Source organism: Oncorhynchus clarkii, chromosome 13 (assembly GCF_045791955.1).
Source record: "Oncorhynchus clarkii lewisi isolate Uvic-CL-2024 chromosome 13, UVic_Ocla_1.0, whole genome shotgun sequence".
NCBI lineage: Eukaryota > Metazoa > Chordata > Actinopteri > Salmoniformes > Salmonidae > Oncorhynchus > Oncorhynchus clarkii.
In genome coordinates this window covers 17,892,561-17,912,374 of record NC_092159.1, presented here as the reverse complement: position 1 = coordinate 17,912,374, position 19,814 = coordinate 17,892,561, and the positions used below count along the sequence as shown (strand labels likewise).

General features: G+C 45.2%; 1 protein-coding gene across 2 annotated transcripts in view; it reads left to right on the top strand.

Annotated features, from left to right (window-relative positions):
- The window catches only part of LOC139423807 (sodium/potassium/calcium exchanger 3-like), a 55,948-nt gene that overhangs the window by 21,432 nt on the left and 14,702 nt on the right, over nucleotides 1-19,814 (top strand). For both annotated transcript variants that reach the window (XR_011635880.1, XM_071175442.1), the window contains exon 3: nucleotides 17,111-17,187. Coding sequence is in view for 1 of the 2 variants with exons in the window: in XM_071175442.1 (XP_071031543.1) it covers nucleotides 17,111-17,187 (77 nt within the window). In the remaining variant the exon portion in view is untranslated. The remainder of the gene's footprint in view (nucleotides 1-17,110; nucleotides 17,188-19,814) is intronic.

Sequence of the window (19,814 nt, the reverse complement as noted above, 5' to 3'; positions counted from 1 at the left end):
TAAATTCAACCTCAGGGTCAACTTAGCACGATTTGAAAATCTTTCAACCAAATCTCCCTCGTCTCAAGTTCCAAAAATCGGACTCTGTTCCTTTCGAAGACCTTCTTCAAACAGACAGGTTGAAACCTACTCTTTTAAAAGCTCTTCCTCTCTTCCCTCTCTTCTCCATCGTCCTTCCATCGTTCTCGTCAATAACAACCTGTCTTAGCCAAGCAATTAGACAGTAGGATTAAAGGAAGTGGCTACAACAACCTCGTCACTTGGGGGTTGCTTTTTGTGTACTTTGTGTGTTGTTTTTGTGTCTGAAAGGAACAACATCTCCCACCGTGCATAATTATCCTGCAGTGTGAGATGCCGAAACATGCACACGCAGGCACACACACACACACACACACACACACACACACACACACACACACACACACACACACACACACACACACAATTATTCAGGACTGTGAAATACACACAAAATTATTCAGGACTGTGAAATGCCGAAACGCACAACTCATAATTGGCTGGATCACCTCCAGCAGCTGATGATGGTTGATAGGAGTATGTGTGTGTGTGTGTGTGTGTGTGTGTGGTAAATCTATACTACTTGATGTCCTGTTAAGAAGAGCTAGTTAGCGAAGAATTCATTAGTTCTGTATTTAGTGGTTATTTATCATCATTATTTATCATTGCCATGACGCCTATACATTAATGAGCCTTCACCGCAACAACAACTAATTATGTTACAATTTGATACAATTATAATGAATGGTATGGTAACACATTATACAGATATAGTATATTCCCAAAATAGTAATCAAGCTCACAATAAGAAACTTCTACTGGTTGTCTCCTATTCGCCCTTAGTAATGTTGACATGGACTTTCATAGTGTTCCCCTGAACAGTTAATAGGGGAATGGTCCCTGAACAGGGGAATGGTCAACCCCTGTTAGTGTCTGCTTCCCTTCAAACCCCTGTTAGTGTCTGCTTCCCTTCAAACCCCTGTTAGTGTCTGCTTCCCTTCAAACCTCTGTTAGTGTCTGCTTCCCTTCAAACCCCTGTTAGTGTCTGCTTCCCTTCAAATCTCTTGTTAGTGTCTGCTTCCCTTCAAACCCCTGTTAGTGTCTGCTTTCCTTCAAACCCCTGTTAGTGTCTGCTTCCCTTCAAACCCCTGTTAGTGTCTGCTTCCCTTCAAACCTCTGTTAGTGTCTGCTTCCCTTCAAATCTCTGTTAGTGTCTGCTTCCCTTCAAACCCCTGTTAGTGTCTGCTTCCCTTCAAACCTCTGTTAGTGTCTGCTTCCCTTCAAACCCCTGTTAGTGTCTGCTTCCCTTCAAACCCCTGTTAGTGTCTGCTTCCCTTCAAACCCCTGTTAGTGTCTGCTTCCCTTCAAACCCCTGTTAGTGCCTGCTTCCCTTCAAACCCCTGTTAGTGTCTGCTTCCCTTCAAATCTCTGTTAGTGTCTGCTTCCCTTCAAATCTCTGTTAGTGTCTGCTTCCCTTCAAACCCCTGTTAGTGTCTGCTTCCCTTCAAATCTCTGTTAGTGTCTGCTTCCCTTCAAACCCCTGTTAGTGTCTGCTTCCCTTCAAATCTCTGTCTCTCTACTTTAGTGGAAGAAGGCTTTCTCTCTCTCTCCTCTCTCTCTCTCTCTCTCTCTCTCTCGCTCTCGCTCTCGCTCTCTCTCTCTCTCTCTCCCTCCCTTTTTCTACATCAGTCAGACCCAGTGTTGTGTTTAATTGGGAGGAGTGATGCGTGATGAGTCTGTCTGCACATCAGAGCAGGGTTCTGAGACAGACTGGTCCAGCTGATGTTCTGTCTGTCTCCCTCCCTCTCTCTCTCTCTCTCTCTCTCTCTTTTTTCCCCCTACCTTTTCTCTCTCTTTCTCTCCCTCTTTCTTTCTCTCTCTCTCTCTCTCTCTTTTTTTTCTCTACCTTTTCTCTCTCTCTCTCTCTCCCTCCTTTTCTCTTGCTTCTTGGGCGGTTAACAGTAACACAGAATTTGTATTAAACTTTTCATTGACAAACGACTTAATGAATCAAAAGTGTAAAACAACGGAAGGCGGTGATTATATTTGACAAATGGAGCTGGCTATTACTGGTTTGGTAGAAGAGAAATGAGACATGAAATTCGCGGAACAGGCACGGACAGTACATCTTGTCGTCTTCTCAAATGTTTTTAAATGTCACAGAGTTGTCTCTCTCCTTCTTTGTGTCTCTCTCTTTCACTTCACGCCCTCTCTGTCTCTCTCTTTCTTACTTATTCCTTATCTCCGTTCTCCTCTCCCTTTCCCCCACCCAATCAAAATGACTACACGTTATCCCCCCTCTTCCCCCAGCAGTGTGTCTGTCCGTTTCCATGACAACGACCTAAAATAATTATATAATTGTTTGAGAGTGGAGAGCGAGAGAGAAAGGAGGGGGGGGGGGAGCGGTAGCGTGGTAGCCCCCTGGAACATACAGACGCGCGCGCACACACACACACGAACAGAGCTTTGCTCACGTTACGTAACAGGCCCGGGCCTGGCTCAGGAGAGATGACATCACCAGGAAGAAGAGAGGAAAAGAGGAGATAGGAGGAATATTTGGGGATTGCTTTTTCTGCTGTAACTGCTGCTCTGTTGCTTACACAGAGGAATGGGTCCCCTCTCTGTCTGTTTCTCTGTCTCTGTCTCTGTCTGTCCGTCCGTCCGTCCGTCCGTCCGTCCGTCCGTCCGTCTGTCTGTCTGTCTCTGTCTGTCTGTCTGTCTGTGTGTCTGTCTGTCTGTCTCTCTCTCTCTCTGTCTCTCTCTGTCTCTCTCTACTCTCTGTCTCTCTCTGTCTCTTTGTCTCTCTCTACTCTCTCTCTGTCTCTCTCTGTCTGTGTCTGTCTGTCTCTGTCTGTCTGTCTGTGTGTCTGTCTGTCTCTGTCTGTCTCTGTCTGTCTGTCTCTGTCTGTCTGTCTGTCTGTCTGTCTGTCTGTCTGTCTGTCTGTCTGTCTGTCTGTCTGTCTCTGTCTGTTTGTCTCTGTCTGTTTGTCTGTCTGTGTGTCTGTCTGTCTCTCTCTCTCTCTGTCTCTCTCTGTCTCTCTCTACTCTCTGTCTCTCTCTGTCTCTTTGTCTCTCTCTACTCTCTCTCTGTCTCTCTCTGTCTGTGTCTGTCTGTCTCTGTCTGTCTGTCTCTGTCTGTCTCTGTCTGTCTGTCTCTGTCTGTCTGTCTGTCTGTCTGTCTGTCTGTCTGTCTGTCTGTCTGTCTGTCTGTCTGTCTGTCTGTCTGTCTGTCTGTCTGTCTGTCTGTCTGTCTGTGTCTGTCTGTCTCGGTTTCTCTCGGTTTCTCTCTGTTTCTCTCTATTTGTCTCTATTTGTCTCTATTTGTCTCTGTTATTCAAATGTCAGAGTGTTTTCACCAGGCTTATGGTATTTAATATATAATACTATGCCCGGTGTATCTATTCATGAATTATCTGTTCAGGGAAGGACTGTGTGTGTGTGGATGGACCAATATTGTATGAGTGTGTTTGCAATGTTTGGGATGTTTGTGTTAATAGATTTGGCATTTGCTTGATTTAATATCCCAGTTAATGCAATCAGAGTAGAGTTATAATCAAAATGATAAAGAAAGAGAACTGGACTTGGGTGTCATGCATAGGCCCCCGAGTTTGTCCTGATCAGGTCACAAGGCGAAGAAAAATTCCTATCCCCGAATGTATGTGTATTTTAAACAATTGTATGCACTAACCACAAAGTTTTGCTTAAATAAGAACACCTGGAAAAGTTGTTTCAAATAATACCTGACAACTCGTGTAGTTCCGCTTTGCATAATTGAAATTGAGAACCTCATCAACATCGTTAATCACTTAATGAACTTAATGGAACGTTTAACAAGCATGTAGGGGTTACCACGGTAATTATACACATCACGTCTTGCTTTTAACGAACCCAAGAGAGCGATACAGCGCCCTACTGTGCTCATACATGTTCAGATTGCGGCTGGTTTCTCTTGCAGCCAGCTAACTTGCTGTGACACATCCATTTTAGTGATTTCACGCACACACACACACACACACACACACACACACACACACACACACACACACACACACACACACACCCATCCTCTCTCATTAGGTCCTGTTTGATGTACATGTGGAGATATTAGTTGTGATGAACAATATGAAATATGCAGTAGTGGCATTAGTTTCATTGTGTTTCGTCTTCTCAGTGAAGGAAGAGCGGGGGGAAGAAGGGAAGCGAGGGAGAGAGAGGAAGGATGGATGGCGCGCACTATATTTAAACTGCAGAGATTGCGGGATGGATGGATCTCCCTAAAGACTCTCAGAACGTCGCTCTCTTGCTCTCCAACTTTTCATCCCTTCGCTCCAACTATAAATAAACGAAACAGAGAAGGACAGGAGTGATGGAGAGAATATGAAAGAGGAAGAGAGAGGAGGAGAGGGAAAGAGTAAGGGATGAGATCTCCAGTGGGAGGTATGGATATGTGTAGCTGTGGGATACACTGAGCCAACTTAATATCTTACCCACACACACAGTACACACACACACACAGTACCCACACAAACAGTGCCCACACAAACAGTACCCACACACACAGTGCCCACACAAACAGTACCCACACACACAGTACCCACACAAACAGTACTCACACACGCAGTACCCACACACGCAGTACCCACACAAATAGTGCTCACACACGCAGTGCCCACAAAAACAGTACCCACACATGCAGTACCCACAAAAACAGTACCCACACACGCAGTACCCATACATGCAGTATCCACACAAGAAGTGCCCACATATTCAGAACCCACATAAACAGTACCCACACAAAAATTGCCCACACATTCAGTACTCACAAACACAGTACCCACACACGCAGTGCCCACACATGCAGTACCCAATCAAAAAGTGCCCACACATTCAGAACCCACACAAGAATTGCCCACACATTAAGTACCCACAAACGCAGTACCCAATCAAAAAGTGCCCACACATTCAGAACCCACACAAACAGTACCCACACATTCAGTACCCACACACACAGTACCCACACAAACAGTACCCACACACACAGTACCCACAAAAATAGTACCCACACACACAGTAGCCACACAAATAGTACCTACACAAACAGTACCCACACAAACAGTACCCACACACACAGTACCCACCCACACACAGTACCCACACACAGTACCCAAACATATAGTACCCACACACGCAGTACACACACACGCAGTACCCACACACAAACAATATCCACACACACAGTACCCACGCACAGTACCCAAACATATAGTACCCACACATGCAGTACTCACACACGCAGTACCCACACAAACAGTGCTCACACATGCAGTACCCACACACAGTACCCGCACAAATAGTACCCACACAAATAGTACCCACACAAACAGTACCCACACAGGCAGTACCCACACACACAGTACCCACACAAATAGTACTCACACGCACAGTACCCACACAAATAGTACCCACACACGCAGTACCCACATAATCAGTACCCACACACACAGGACCCACACAAATAGTACTCACACACACATTACCCACACAAATAGTACCCACACACGCAGTACCCACACACACAGTACCCACACAAATAGTACTCACACACACATTACCCACACAAATAGTACCCACACACGCAGTACCCACACAAATAGTACTCACACCCAGTACCCACACATGCAGTACCCACAAAAACAGTACCCACACACACAGGACCCACACAAACAGTACCCACACATGCAGTACCCACACATGCAGTACCCACACATGCAGTACCCACACATGCAGCACCCACACACGTAGTACCCACACACCCAGTACCCACACACCCAGTACCCACACACCCAGTACCCACACACCCAGTACCCACACAAACAGTACCCACACACGCAGTACCTACACATGCAGCGCCCACACACGTAGTACCCACACACGTTGTACCCACACACGCAGTACCTACACATGCAGCGCCCACACACAGCACATGGCATGTTTCCCAAAGTGATGAACTATCCCGTACAATCTGTTGACCTCTGACACTGTACATCTCATCAGAGAGGAGAAACCAGTAGTCATGATACTTGCGCTCTGTACTGTAAGAGACGGTGAAAGAGAGAGTGACTGAAAGAGGAAGCGGCATGACACACTGTATTAATCAAGAGAGAGGCGGAGAGAGGGGGGAGACAGTTAGAGAGAGAGGTGGGTGAGAGAGAGACCATTAGAGTGAGAAAGAGAGGGAGGGAGAGGGGACAATTGGAGAGGGGAGAGAGAGACCATTGGAGGGAGAGGGAGCAGCAGAGTGAGGGTGGGACAGGGCGAGACCATTTTAGTGAGGGTGAGAGAGAGAGAGAGAGAGCGCAGCAGAGTGAGGGTGGGAGAGAGAGAGGGGGTACAGCTGACTGAGGTCTGATTGCTGATTGATGCATTGACTTCCTCTGATTGAGCTTTAGTGAGGAGTGAACTGAGAGACTGGCTTATGATTGCAGAGAGTATTGAGTGGGGTGGTGGCAGTGTGTGTGCACGTGTGTGTGTGTCCACTTGTGCATACATATGGAGTCAGTGTTATCTACCAGCTCTCACAGTCTCGCGTCAGAAATAGACGTTCATCCCTGTTTCTCAAATCTAATGTTTGTAAGTTGTTCCAAACTTCAAATTTCTAGGTGTTTAAGGTTTAGTTTAGACATTAACTCAGAATGTTTCAGGTTAGGGTTAAGTTTGGGCATTAACTCCAAATGGTTAAGATAAGGGTTAAGGTTTGGAAAGGCTTTAAACAAAAATATAAAAAACGTTCTATCGCTGGATTCAAACTTGCCACCTTTGGAATCAGAGGCTTACAGTGAACCTACTTGAAGGTAAAAACAAGCACTGTTGCCTCTAGTGGCCGGCTTCCACATCATCTCCCGACATCCTCAGACATCGATGGACGTCGAATACTGACTTGTATCATGGGTGACCTGTTATAGCCAACACAGAGTGTGTGTGTTATAGCCAACACAGAGTGTGTGTGTTATAGCCAACACAGAGTGTGTGTGTTATAGCCAGTAGGCAATAGAAGGCTCGGACCACCTCAGTAAACCCAGCTAACCTCATGCTAATTACCATGGTGTTCCAGGCCAGGCTTAGACAGCCTGGAGGAGGATCTCTGGTCCTTTCTTCCCCTCATTTTCTCTATATCTCTTTCATGTACACACTCTTGATGTGCACATTCTTTCTTTCTTTTTCTCTCTCTCTCTCTCTCTCTCCCTCTCTCTTTCTGTCTGTCGCTCTCTCTCCTTCATTGTCTCTCGCTGTCTTGTGAGGCCATTAGCAAAGTGGAGAAGGTAGCCTGGAAAGAGAGATACATAGAGAGATTTGTCCACTCTGGAAAGTCAAAATTCTGTGGGGGTTTCAGTTGAGACCATAACACATTATAGACCATAACACAAACAGTGCCTTGCAGAAGTATTTATCCCCCTTGGCGTTTTTGCTTATTTTGTTGCATTACAAACTGTAATTTATATTGATTTTTATTTGGATTTCATGTAATGGACATACGCAAAATAGTCCAAATTGGTGAAGTTAAACATAAAATTACAACAACAAAAACGGAAAAGTGGTGCGTGCATATGTATCCACCCCCTTTCCTATGAAGCCCCTAAATAAGATCTGTTGCAACCAATTACCTTCAGAAGTCACATAATTAGTTAAATTAAGTCCACCTGTGTGCAATCTAAGTGTCACATGATCTGTCACATGATCTCAATATTTATACACCTGTTCTGAAAGGCCCCAGAGTCTGCAACACCACTAAGCAAGGGGCACCACTTAGCAAGCGGCACCATGAAGACCAAGGAGCTCTCCAACACGTCAGGGACAAAGTTGTGGAGAAGTACAGATCAGGGTTGGGCCGTCCACCAAAACTCATGGGCCGGGCAAGGAGGGCATTAACCAGAGAGTCAACAAAGTGACCAAAGATAACCCTGAAGGAGCTGCAAAGCTCCGCAGCGGAGTTGGAATATCTGTCCATAGGACCACTTTAAGCCGTACACTCCACAGAACTGGGTTTTTATGGAAGAGTGACAAGAAAAAAAGCCATTGCTTAAAGAAAAAAAGAAGAAAAAAACGTTTGGTGTTCGCCAAAAGGCATGTGGGAGACTCCCAAAACATATGGAAGAAGGTACTCTGGTCAGATTAGACTAAAATTGAGCTTTTTGGCCATCAAGGAAAACGCTATGTCTGGCGCAAACCCAACACCTATCATCACCCCGAGAACACCATCACAGTGAAGCATGGTGGTGGCAGCATCATGCTGTGGGGATGTTTTTTCACCGGCATGGACTGGGAAACTGGTCAGAATTGAAGGAATGATAGATGGCGCTAAATACAGGGAAATTCTTGAGGGAAACCTGTTTGTCTTCCAGAGATTTGAGACTGGGACGGAGGTTCACCTTCCAGCAGGACAATGACCCTAAGCATACTGCTAAAGCAACACTCGAGTGTTTAAGGGGAAACAATTAAATGTCTTGGAATGGCCTAGTCATAGCCCAGAGCTCAATACAATTGAAATCTGTGGAATGACTTAAAGATTGCTGTACCAGCGGAACCCATCCAACTTGAAGGAGCTGGAGCAGTTTTGCCTTGAAGAATGGGCAAAAATACCACTGGCTAGATGTGACAAGCTTATAGATGCATACCCCAAGAGACTTGCAGCTGTAATTGCTGCAAAATGTGGCTCTACAAAGTATTGACTTTGGGATGGTGAACGGTTATGCATGCTCAAGTTTTCTGTTTTTTTGTTTGTTTCACAAGAAAAAACTGTGTATCTTCAAAGTGGTAGGCATGTTGTGTAAATCAAATGATATAACCCCATCAAAAAATGTATTTTAATTCCAGGTTGTAAGGCAACAAAATAGAAAAAATGCCAAGGGGGTGAATACTTTCTCAAGCCACTGTATGCATTTTCTTACTGACGTTCAGGCATAAACGCTTTCCATATCTTCCACCCACAATAGCCATTATTCTGATAATGAATACTCGCAGTACCACATCTTTCCATGTCTTGTATTCCTCCACCATTCCCTTTCCATAATATACATCTGGATCTAGTGAAAATGGTAAGTCGTACGGACACACACACTCTGCCAACCTTGTATCTATAGAGCACGTCAATGCTAATGGTCAATGTACTGTATACTAGTGAGAGTCTGCCCCCAGGTTAAAGATGTGTATTATTTTTGTGCACCTCTCTCCCTCTGCCACTTAAACCCACTCACTCTGGAGAAAACACCGTTGCTATGGAGTGGGTTGCTGCCTCGGCTTGCACTTGGCTACGTCGCCAGCTAGCACTCACTCCGACACAAGTAGTGGAGTTGATTATGTCAAATAGGAGTGAGTGAAGAGATGTGTACTCCATTCAAGGTAGATTGAAGGGTGGAAGATTCTGTCCCTTAGATGTTACATAGATATAAAGTAGTATAGTGCTATGGTAACTTTATTTGACATGGTCATTATGACATTATAACAATATTATAATTAACATGACTTGATAGCTGTCATTTAGATCTTAATATCTGTCATTTAGATCTTGGCTGCCCCTACCCCGGTCAACAACCTCCCACAGCAACTTGCTCAAACCTCCCCCATTTCTCCTTCACCCAAATCCAGATAGCTGATGTTCTGAAAGAGTTGCAAAATCTGGACCCCTACAAATCGACTGGGCTAGACAATCTGGACCCTCTCTTTCTAAAATTAGCCGCCGCAATTGTTGCAAACCCTATTACTAGCCTGTTCAAACTGTCTTTCGTATCGTTTGAGATCCCCAAAGATTGGAAAGCTGCTGCGGTCATACCCCTCTTCAAAGGGGGAGACACTCTAGACCCAAACTGTTACAGACCTATATCTATCCTACCCTGCCTTTCTAAGGTCTTCGAAAGCCAAGTTAACAAACAGATTACCGATCATTTCGAATCCCACCTTAACTTCTCCGCTATGCAATCTGGTTTCTGAGCTGGAAAGGGGTGCACCTCAGCCACGCTCAAGGTCCTAAACTATATAATAACCGCCATTGATAAAAGACAATACTGTGCAGCCGTCTTCATCGACCTGGCCAAGGCTTTCGACTCAACAGCCTTGGTTTCTCAAATGACTACCTCGCCTGGTTCACCAACTACTTCTCAGACAGAGTTCAGTATGTCAAATCGGAGGGACTGTTATCCGGACCTCTGGCAGTCTCTATGGGGGTGCCACAGGGTTCAATTCTCGGGACGACTCTTTTCTCTGTATACACCAATGATGTCGCTCTTGCTGCTGGTGATTCTCTGTTCCACCTCTACGCAGACGACACCATTCTGTATACTTCTCGCCCTTCTTTGGACACTGTGTTAACAAACCTCCAGACGAGATTCAATGTCATACAACTCTCCTTTCGTGGCCTCCAACTGCTCTTAAATGCAAGTAAAACTAAATGCATGCTCTTCAACCGATCGCTGTCACCTGCCCGCCCGTCCAGCATCACTACTCTGGACGGTTCTGACTTAGAATATGTGGACAATTACAAATACCTAGGTGTCTGGTTGGACTGTAAACTCACCTTCCAGACTCACATTAAGCATCTCCAATCCAAAATTAAATCTAGAATCGGCTTTCCATTTCGCAACAAAGCATCCTTCACTCATGCTGCCAAGCATACCCTCGTAAAACTGACTATCCTACCGATCCTTGACTTTGGCGATGTCATTAATAAAAAGCCTCCAACACACTACTCAGCAAATTGGATGCAGTCTATCACAGTGCCATCCGTTTTGTCACCAAAGTCCCATATACTACTCACCACTGTGACCTGTATGCTCTCGTTGGCTGGCCCTCACTTCATATTCGTCACCAAACCCACTGGCTCCAGGTCATCTATAAGTCTTTGCTAGGTAAAGCCCCGCCTTACCTCAGCTCACTGGTCACCATAGCAGCACCCACCCGTAGCACGCGCTCCAGCAGGTATATTTCACTGGTCACCCCCAAAGCCTATTCCTCCTTTGGCCACCTTTCCTTCCAGTTCTCTATCGACAATGACTGGAACAAATTGCAAAAATCACTGAAGCTGGAGACTCATATCTCCCTCACTAACTTTAAGCATCAGCTGTCAGAGCAGCTCACAGATCACTGCACCTGTACATAGCCCATCTGTAAATAGCCTATCTGTAAATTGCCCATCCAACTACCTCATCCCCATATTGTTATTTATTTAGCTATTATGCACCCCAGTATCTCTACTTGCACATTCATCTTCTGCACATCTATCACTCCTGTGTTTAATTGCTAAATTGTAATTACTTCGCCACTACGGCCTATTTATTGCCTTACCTCCCTAATCTTACGTCATTTGCCGACACTGTATGTAGATTTTGTCTATTGTGTTATTGACTGTACATTTTTTTTTATTCCATGTGTAACTCTGTGTTGTTGTTTGTGTTGCACTGCTTTGCTTTATCTTGGCCAGGTCACAGTTGTGAATGAGAACTTGTTCTCAACTGGCCTACCTGGTTAAATAATGGTGAAATAAAAATTTAGGTCTTAATATCTGTCATTTAGATCTTAATATCTGTCATTTGGATCTTAATATCTGTCATTTAGATGTTGTCTGTCATTTAGATGTTAATATCTGTCATTTGGATCTTAATATCTGTCATTTAGATGTTGTCTGTCATTTAGATCTTAATATCTGTCATTTAGATGTTGTATGTCATTTAGATCTTAATATCTGTCATTTAGATGTTGTCTGTCATTTAGATGAGTGGTCATGGGTTACTTACCTGTGTGTGTGCGCGCGCCTGCCTGTCTACAGTAATGGCATGTACATGAGTGAGTACAAAACAGTACAGGACAAGGTAGACAAGATAACTCATTTCATGAGTCTACTGCCATTAATCCACCACATTACTGTATCTTTGTTGAGAGGATAACCTTCATACTGCAACACAACACTAGTCACGTCCCATTTCTACCTTTCTTTCTCTCTTTCTCACTTCCTCTCTGACCTCCGTTGTCCTTATACAGGTGTGTTACTGCTTTTTCCTGACAAAGAACACACACACACACACACACACACACACACACACACACACACACACACACACACATGCACTCAGTACCCTGTTTATGGACTATGGAGAAGCCAGCTGTACCTTTTTTCTTCTAAAGCACAGGCATCTTTTGTGCTCTTGAAATGGCCCTCCAATACCCCACCGTTGTACAATAGAATCATGTGACTCATATCTCAAATGCAACATTTCCATAAAAGTCAGGAGTTATTAGGCAGTACAGATGGATTGGGGGGGGGGGGGGGGGGTATATTCACTTCCTGCTCTTTTTATTTGTCCGTTCAGAGTCAGACACAGATGATAACTTTAGAAGAGATACTGTACCGTCTCTACATTTAGTGGTGCATCAGGGTGAAACTCTCTGCAGGCAATGCTTTAGAGTGTTTGTGCCATTGGCGCACACAGATCAAGACGCCTGCCCTGCCTACACAGTGTGTGTGTGCGTGCATACTTGCTTGAATGTGTGTGCACACGATTTCTCATATCTTGTGTGCATGCGCGTGTGCGTGCATGGGCACCTCCATGTGTGTGGAAGGGTGTTGACTTGGCTGTGAGTTGGTATCTGGCATCGTGGTACTGTTCACAGTAGAGAGGGCCAGGGTGGTGGAGTGTTGGACATGACTGGGCACATCTGCTGCCTGTATCCCTCTGGCAATGGGTATTAGTCTGGGCACACATTACACTCTGCCATGCTACAGACAGACAGACGGACAGACGGACGGTCGGTCGGTCGGTCGGTTGTAGCACCCACTGCTGTGTTTTCAGTTTCACACATAGAGATGTAATGGCCTCCTCGGTGGCAGCAGGGGCTCATGATAAAACAGGATTTGGGCCAAGTGCTCACCCTCTCTCTATACAACTCTATAGTTTGATGTTAAAGATGAATTGGGGTGGTGGAATTGTAGTGCTTCAGTGGTAATGTACTCATGCATGAACTTAATGTATGTGGAACGTGTTTGTGTGAGTGCTGCCTGTCCCTATGGGAATTCTACAGTAGGCATGAACAACCCTTCTTCAACAGTCATTGAACAGTCATTAGAAGGTTTTATCTTCTGTCTGTGAAGACCTTCTCTCTCTTTCTTCCTTTTCTTTTCTGTCTCTCTCTCTTTCTCTGGTTCTTTCTCTCTTCTCTCTCTCTGTTCTTCTCTTTCTTCTCTCTCCATTTCTCTCCCTGGTTCCTAGAGCAGATCCCTATATCCTCTCTGTAATGTTTATTTCCCATCATAATAATGTGTTTTCCTTAGCAAACAGAACAGAAAAGGCGTAGGCAGGGCAGGCGTCTTGATCTGTGTGTGTGTGCGTGCGTGCGTGCGTGCGTGTGCATGCTGCCGTGCGTGTAGCACTCGTAGCTGTAAAAATTAAACACATCCAGCTGCCGACACCAAGATACACACACACACACACACACACACACACACACACACCATGAGATGTCCTTCCTCCTCCTGCTCTCTACTCTCTGTGTTGTCTAACACAACGCAGAGCTCACAGTAAAACAAGTTTCCTAATATAACATAGGAACAGACCTGTGTTCAGTCAAACACATGCAGAATGTACGGCACACGGGTCACCGGAGAAGTAGGTCCCTTTCACACTACTGAGCTGAGCAACCGCTGAGCTGTACTGTGCCGGCCTGGCTACTCATCCACCGTCGTTGCTGGAAAGGACGACATCTGAGCCAGCACAGTATGTCTCAGGTCGACAGGAGAGTGGGAAAAGGATAATCCACTCAGGAACATTGAGAGGTTGAGTTAGTTTGCAGTGTGAATGAGTCAGGGAAAGGTAGAAGCTGAAAGGTTGGGAAGAGGTGAACTAAGTTTATGCAGGTGAGGAGGAAAAGCCATTTTAGAGTGTTGGGATTCAGCTGCTGTAGCTAGCTGACTGGCAGGGCTTTTTCAGTGGAAATGTGTTCAAATAAACAAAGAATGCTAGGTTAAGTTAGCAATAGCATCACATTGCTGTATTAACTACTGTAGTTAGCCTGACTGTCTGGCTGTGCTTTCCAGTGAAAAGCGGTGAAATCGCATTTTAGTTAGCAGTAGTTAATACAGCAATAGTTAGCAGTAGTTAGTAGTTGCCCCCCCCCCCCACACATTGGCTACCTGAACTATCTGCATTTTGTCCCGATACCCAACCCCTCTTTTACGCTGCTGCTACTCTCTGTATATCATATATGCATAGTCACTTTAACTATACATTCATGTACATACTACCTCAATTAGCCCGACTAACCGGTGCCTGTATATAGCCTTGCTACTGTTATAGCCACGCTACTGTTATTTTTCACTGTCTTTTTACTGTTTTTATTTTTTTACTTATCTAAGTTTACATACACTTAGGTTGTATTCACTAAAACGTGTTTTTCAACCACTCCACAAATTTCTTGTTAACAAACTATAGTTTTGGCAAGTCGGTTAGGACAACTACTTTGTGCATGGCACAAGTCATTTTTCCAACAATTGTTAACAGACAGATTATTTCATTTATAATTCACTGTATCACAATTCCAGTGGATCAGAAGTTTACATGCACTAAGTTGCCTGTGCCTTTAAACAGCTTGGAAAATTCCAGAAAATTATTTCATGGCTTTAGAAGCTTCTGATAGGCTAATTGACATCATTTGAGTCAATTGGAGGTGTACCTGTGGATGTATTTCAAGGCCTACCTTCAAACTCAGTGCCTCTTTACTTGACATCATGGGAAAACAAAAGACCTCAGAAAATAAATTGTAGACCTCCACAAGTCTGGTTCATCCTTGGGAGCAATTTCCAAACGCCTGAAGGTACCACGTTCATCTGTACAAACAATAGTACGCAAGTACAAACCATGGGACCACGCAGCCATCATACCGCTCAGGAAGGAGATGCGTTCTGTCTCCTAGAGATGAACGTACTATGGTGCGACAAGTGCAAATCAATCTCAGAACAACAGCAAAGGGTCTTGGGAAGTTGCTGGAGGAAACAGGTACATAAGTATCTATATCCACAGTAAAACGAGTCCTACATCGACATAACCTGAAAGGCCGCTGAGCAAGGAAGAAGCCACTGCTCCAAAACCGCCATAAAAAAGCCAGACTACGGTTTGCTACTTCACATGGGGACAAAGATCGTACTTTTTGGAGAAATGTCCTCTGATCTGATGAAACAAAAAGGGAAGTGTTTGGCCATAATGACCATCATTATATTTGAAGGAAAAAGGGGGAGGCTGTGAAGCATGGGGGTGACAGCATCATGTTGTGGGGGTGCTTTGCTGCAGCAGGGACTGGTGCACTTCACAAAATAGATGGCATCATTATGTGGATATATTGAAGCAACATCCCAAGACATCAGTCAGGAAGTTAAAGGTTGGTCGCAAATGGGTCTTCCAAATGGACATAGACCCCAAGCATACTTCCAAAGTTGTGGCAAAATGGCTTAAGGACCACAAAGTCAAGGTATTGGAGTGGCCATCACAAAGCCCTGACCTCAATCCCATAGACAATTTGTGGGCAGAACTGAAAAAGCGTGTGCGAGCAAGGAGGCCTACAAACCTGACTCAGTTACACCAGCTCTGTCAGGAGGAATGGCCCAAAATTCAACCAACTTATTGTGGGAAGCTTGTGGAAGTCTACCCGCAACGTTTGACTCAAGTTAAACAATTTAAAGGCAATGCTACCAAATACTATTTGAGTGTAAACTTCTGACTCACTGGGAATATGATGAAATAAATTCAATCTGAAATAAATAATTCTCTCTACTATTATTCTGACATTTCACATTCTTAAAATAAAGTGGTGATCCTAACTGACCTAAGACAGGGAATAATTTTTACTACGACTAAATGACAGGAATTGTGAGAAACTGAGTTTAAATGTGTTTGGCTAAGGTGTATGTAAACTTTCGACTTCAACTGTACCTATTTATTACTTAAAAATTGCACTGTTGGTTAGGGCTTGTAAGTAAGCATTTCACTCTAAGGTCTTCACCTGTTGTATTTGGCGCACATGACAAATATACTTTGATTTGATTTGGAATAGCATTACTGTATTAGCAGCTATTAGCATTGGTGGAAGCAGTGGTTGTGCTAGCTACTAGATATAGCCACTAGCTAGCACAACGTTGACCGTCTGGCTGGCCTTTCCAGTGGAAATGTGGTGAAATCCGGAGCAGATGTTAGCAGTGGCCCATGAATAGACTGTTGATTGGTGGACGAGGTGGGATGATGAGAAAAAGGAGAGAGGAGCCTGGAGAATGAATGGAGGGAGAGAGAAGGAAGGAGAATGATGAATGGAGGGAGAGGGAAGGAAGTGTGGAGTGAGAGGATAACATAGGTATTTAAGCTCTCTTTTTCTTTCTTTCTATCTCTTATTTTTCTCTGTCTCTTTCTCTTTCTCCCTGTCTCCTTTCTCCTCTCTCTTTCCACCTCTCTTTCCCCCTCTCTCTTTTCCCCTCTTTCTCTCTCTTACACACTTTTAAGGACACAATAAGGAGTGATAGCTTCTAGCGCTTCTTGTACCACTTCCTCTTGTAGCCCTACTCTCTTTCCATGTATAATTTCCCTCTCTCCTCCTCACCCTACATATCCTAACCCTGAGCTCTATTTTTACTCTCTCTCTCTCCTCCCTTTGTCCTTTTCTTTGCTCTCACTTTATCCATCTCTTTTTCTCTTCTCCTCTGGTGGGTCTTTCAGTTCTCAGAGGAGGCGTACACACACACACACACACACACACACACACACACACACACACACACTCATACACACAATCCTTGGCAGGATGCTGCAGGACTATCATACAGACACACACTCACAGATGGACGGACGCAGGCATGCTAACACACACAAATAGACATTTAGGCAAGGTGCTGCAGGGCCAGCCCTTGTCAGTTCATATGAGTTATGTGTCCTCCATTAGCTTGTGAGTAGCATTGACCTCACAGGACAGACGTCAGAACACACACACACACCATCCATCCATCCACACACATATACACACAAACACACAATCTCTTGCTTGAGTAACCCGAAATCTCTGTCTCTTCCAGCTTTGCACGAGTTCCCTACAGATCTGTTTACCCACAGGGAGAGGACAGAAGGAGCTGTGGCCCTACACGTCCTGTGTGTGAGTTCAGTCTTCTTCACTTTGATGTCTGTCTGTCTGTCTGTCTGTCTGTCTGTCTGTCTGTCACCCACCCAAGGTTGCTGGTTCGAATCCCCAAACCGTCAAGGTTTAAAAATCTGCCTTTCTGCTTCTGCCAACAACAACTGGATGCTGATTAAGGCAGCTCCCCTCATCTCTCTGATTCAGAGACATTGGGTTAAATGCAAAAGACACGTTTTGATTGACTAGGTATCCCCTTTCCCACTAGGTATCCCCTTTCCCACTAGGTATCCCCTTTCCCACTAGGTATCCCCTTTCCCACTAGGTATCCCCTTTCCCACTAGGTATCCCCTTTCCCACTAGGTATCCCCTTTCCCACTAGGTATCCCCTTTCCCACTAGGTATCCTCTTTCCCACTAGGTATCCCCTTTCCCACTAGGTATCCCCTTTCCCACTAGGTATCCCCTTTCCCACTAGGTATCCCCTTTCCCCCTAGGGATCCCCTTTCCCACTAGGTATCCCCTTTCCCACTAGGTATCCCCTTTCCCACTAGGTATCCTCTTTCCCACTAGGTATCCCCTTTCCCACTAGGTATCCCCTTTCCCACTAGGTATCCCCTTTCCCACTAGGTATCCCCTTTCCCACTAGGTATCCCCTTTCCCACTAGGTATCCCCTTTCCCACTAGGTATCCCCTTTCCCACTAGGTATCCCCTTTCCCACTAGGTATCCCCTTTCCCACTAGGTATCCCCTTTCCCACTAGGTATCCCCTTTCCCCCTAGGTATCCCCTTTCCCACTAGGTATCCCCTTTCCCACTAGGTATTTCGCTACACTCGCATTAACATCTGCTAACCATGTGTATGTGACAAATAAAATTGGATTTGATTTGATTTGATTTGATTTGAGGTATCCCCTTTCCCCCTAGGTATCCCCTTTCCCACTAGGTATCCCCTTTCCCACTAGGTATCCCCTTTCCCCCTAGGTATCCCCTTTCCCACTAGGTATCCCCTTTCCCCCTTAGGTATCCTCTTTCCCACTAGGTATCCCCTTTCCCACTAGGTATCCCCTTTCCCACTAGGTATCCCCTTTCCCCCTAGGTATCCTCTTTCCCAGTAGGTATCCCCTTTCCCACTAGGTATCCCCTTTCCCACTAGGTATCCCCTTTCCCACTAGGTATCCCCTTTCCCACTAGGTATCCCCTTTCCCACTAGGTATCCCCTTTCCCACTAGGTATCCCCTTTCCCCCTAGGTATCCCCTTTCCCCCTAGGTATCCCCTTTCCCACTAGGTATCCCCTTTCCCATGTCTCTGTGTGTGTCTTTAATCAACCTTTCACCTCAATAATCTATTTTAAGTTCCCGTAAAAAAAACATAGTGGAAAACGAACAACTTCACATCAGTCCCCCTGTATTTCTCGGCTGGCTGGGTGTTTGTGCATAGTGCGAACCATGGGATAATTGTTAGCGGGCCGCCATCCAAGGCTTAACAAATGGCCCCCGAGTCCAAGCTATCCCGCTTGGAGGAACAGAACAGAACACAGCATCTGGTACTGAATGAGGCCTGCCAAGTGTGTATGTGTATGTGTATGTGTATGTGTATGTGTGTGTGTGTGTGTGTGTGTGTGTGTGTGTGTGTGTGTGTGTGTGTGTGCGCGCGCGCGCGCACGCGCTCCTCACTCTAGCTGGGGTCCTGTCAGCACAGCCGGCATTTTATTTATTGCCGGTTGGAAATACACACCCAATTACAACCAGATTTAGGTGTAGACTCTGAGCAGCATGAGTGAGTGAGAGAGAGAGAGACGAGAACTTCCATCAAATATAGTGGACTAGTTCTGGATGGAAGCCGGTGCAGGTTGAGTAGGTAGAGTTGGGGAATGTGTATGTTTGTAATTGTGTGTGAGGCCTGTGTGTGTGGTGGGAGGATGAAGCGGAAGGCTGGGCATTTCTGTAGGCTGGGATTTAAAGGTAGGGTGAGCAGGCAGGATGCGTGGAGGTGTGTTGGGCAGAGGGCTAAACTGAGGTGTAGACTACAGAGGCAGCAGGGATGTGGAGGTGGCGAAGATAGAGGGCATAGGTGATACAGAGGGTGGGTAGATGTAGGGAAGGAGAGGAACAAGTATGAGGGGAATAGATCACATGTACCATTTCCATTTGTTTGATGGGCCTCCACGTTGGTTCAACGTCATTTCATTTAAATGACGTGGAAACAACGTTGATTCAGCCAGTGTGCCTAGTGGCATACAGTTAGTTACCTTTAAGGCCCCTCAGTCGAGCAGTGAATTTTAGACACAGATTTAACCCCAAAGATCAGGGAGTTTTTCCAATGCCTCTCAACGAAGGGCTCCTATTGGTAGATGGGTAAAACAAATAATACAAGTAAGCAGAAATGAATTACACTTTGGATGGTGTATCAATACACCCAGTCACTACAAAGATACAGGCGTCCTTCGTAACTCATTTGCCGGAGAGGAAGGGAACCGCTCAGGGATTTCACCATGAGGGGAATGGGGACTTTAAAACAGTCATCTTGTCATCTGGGACTTTTTTTTTAGGATAAAAAGAAACAGAATAAAGCTAAGCAGAGGCACAATCCTAGAGGAAAACTGGTTTCAGTCTGCTTTCCAACAGACACTGGGAGACAAATTCACCT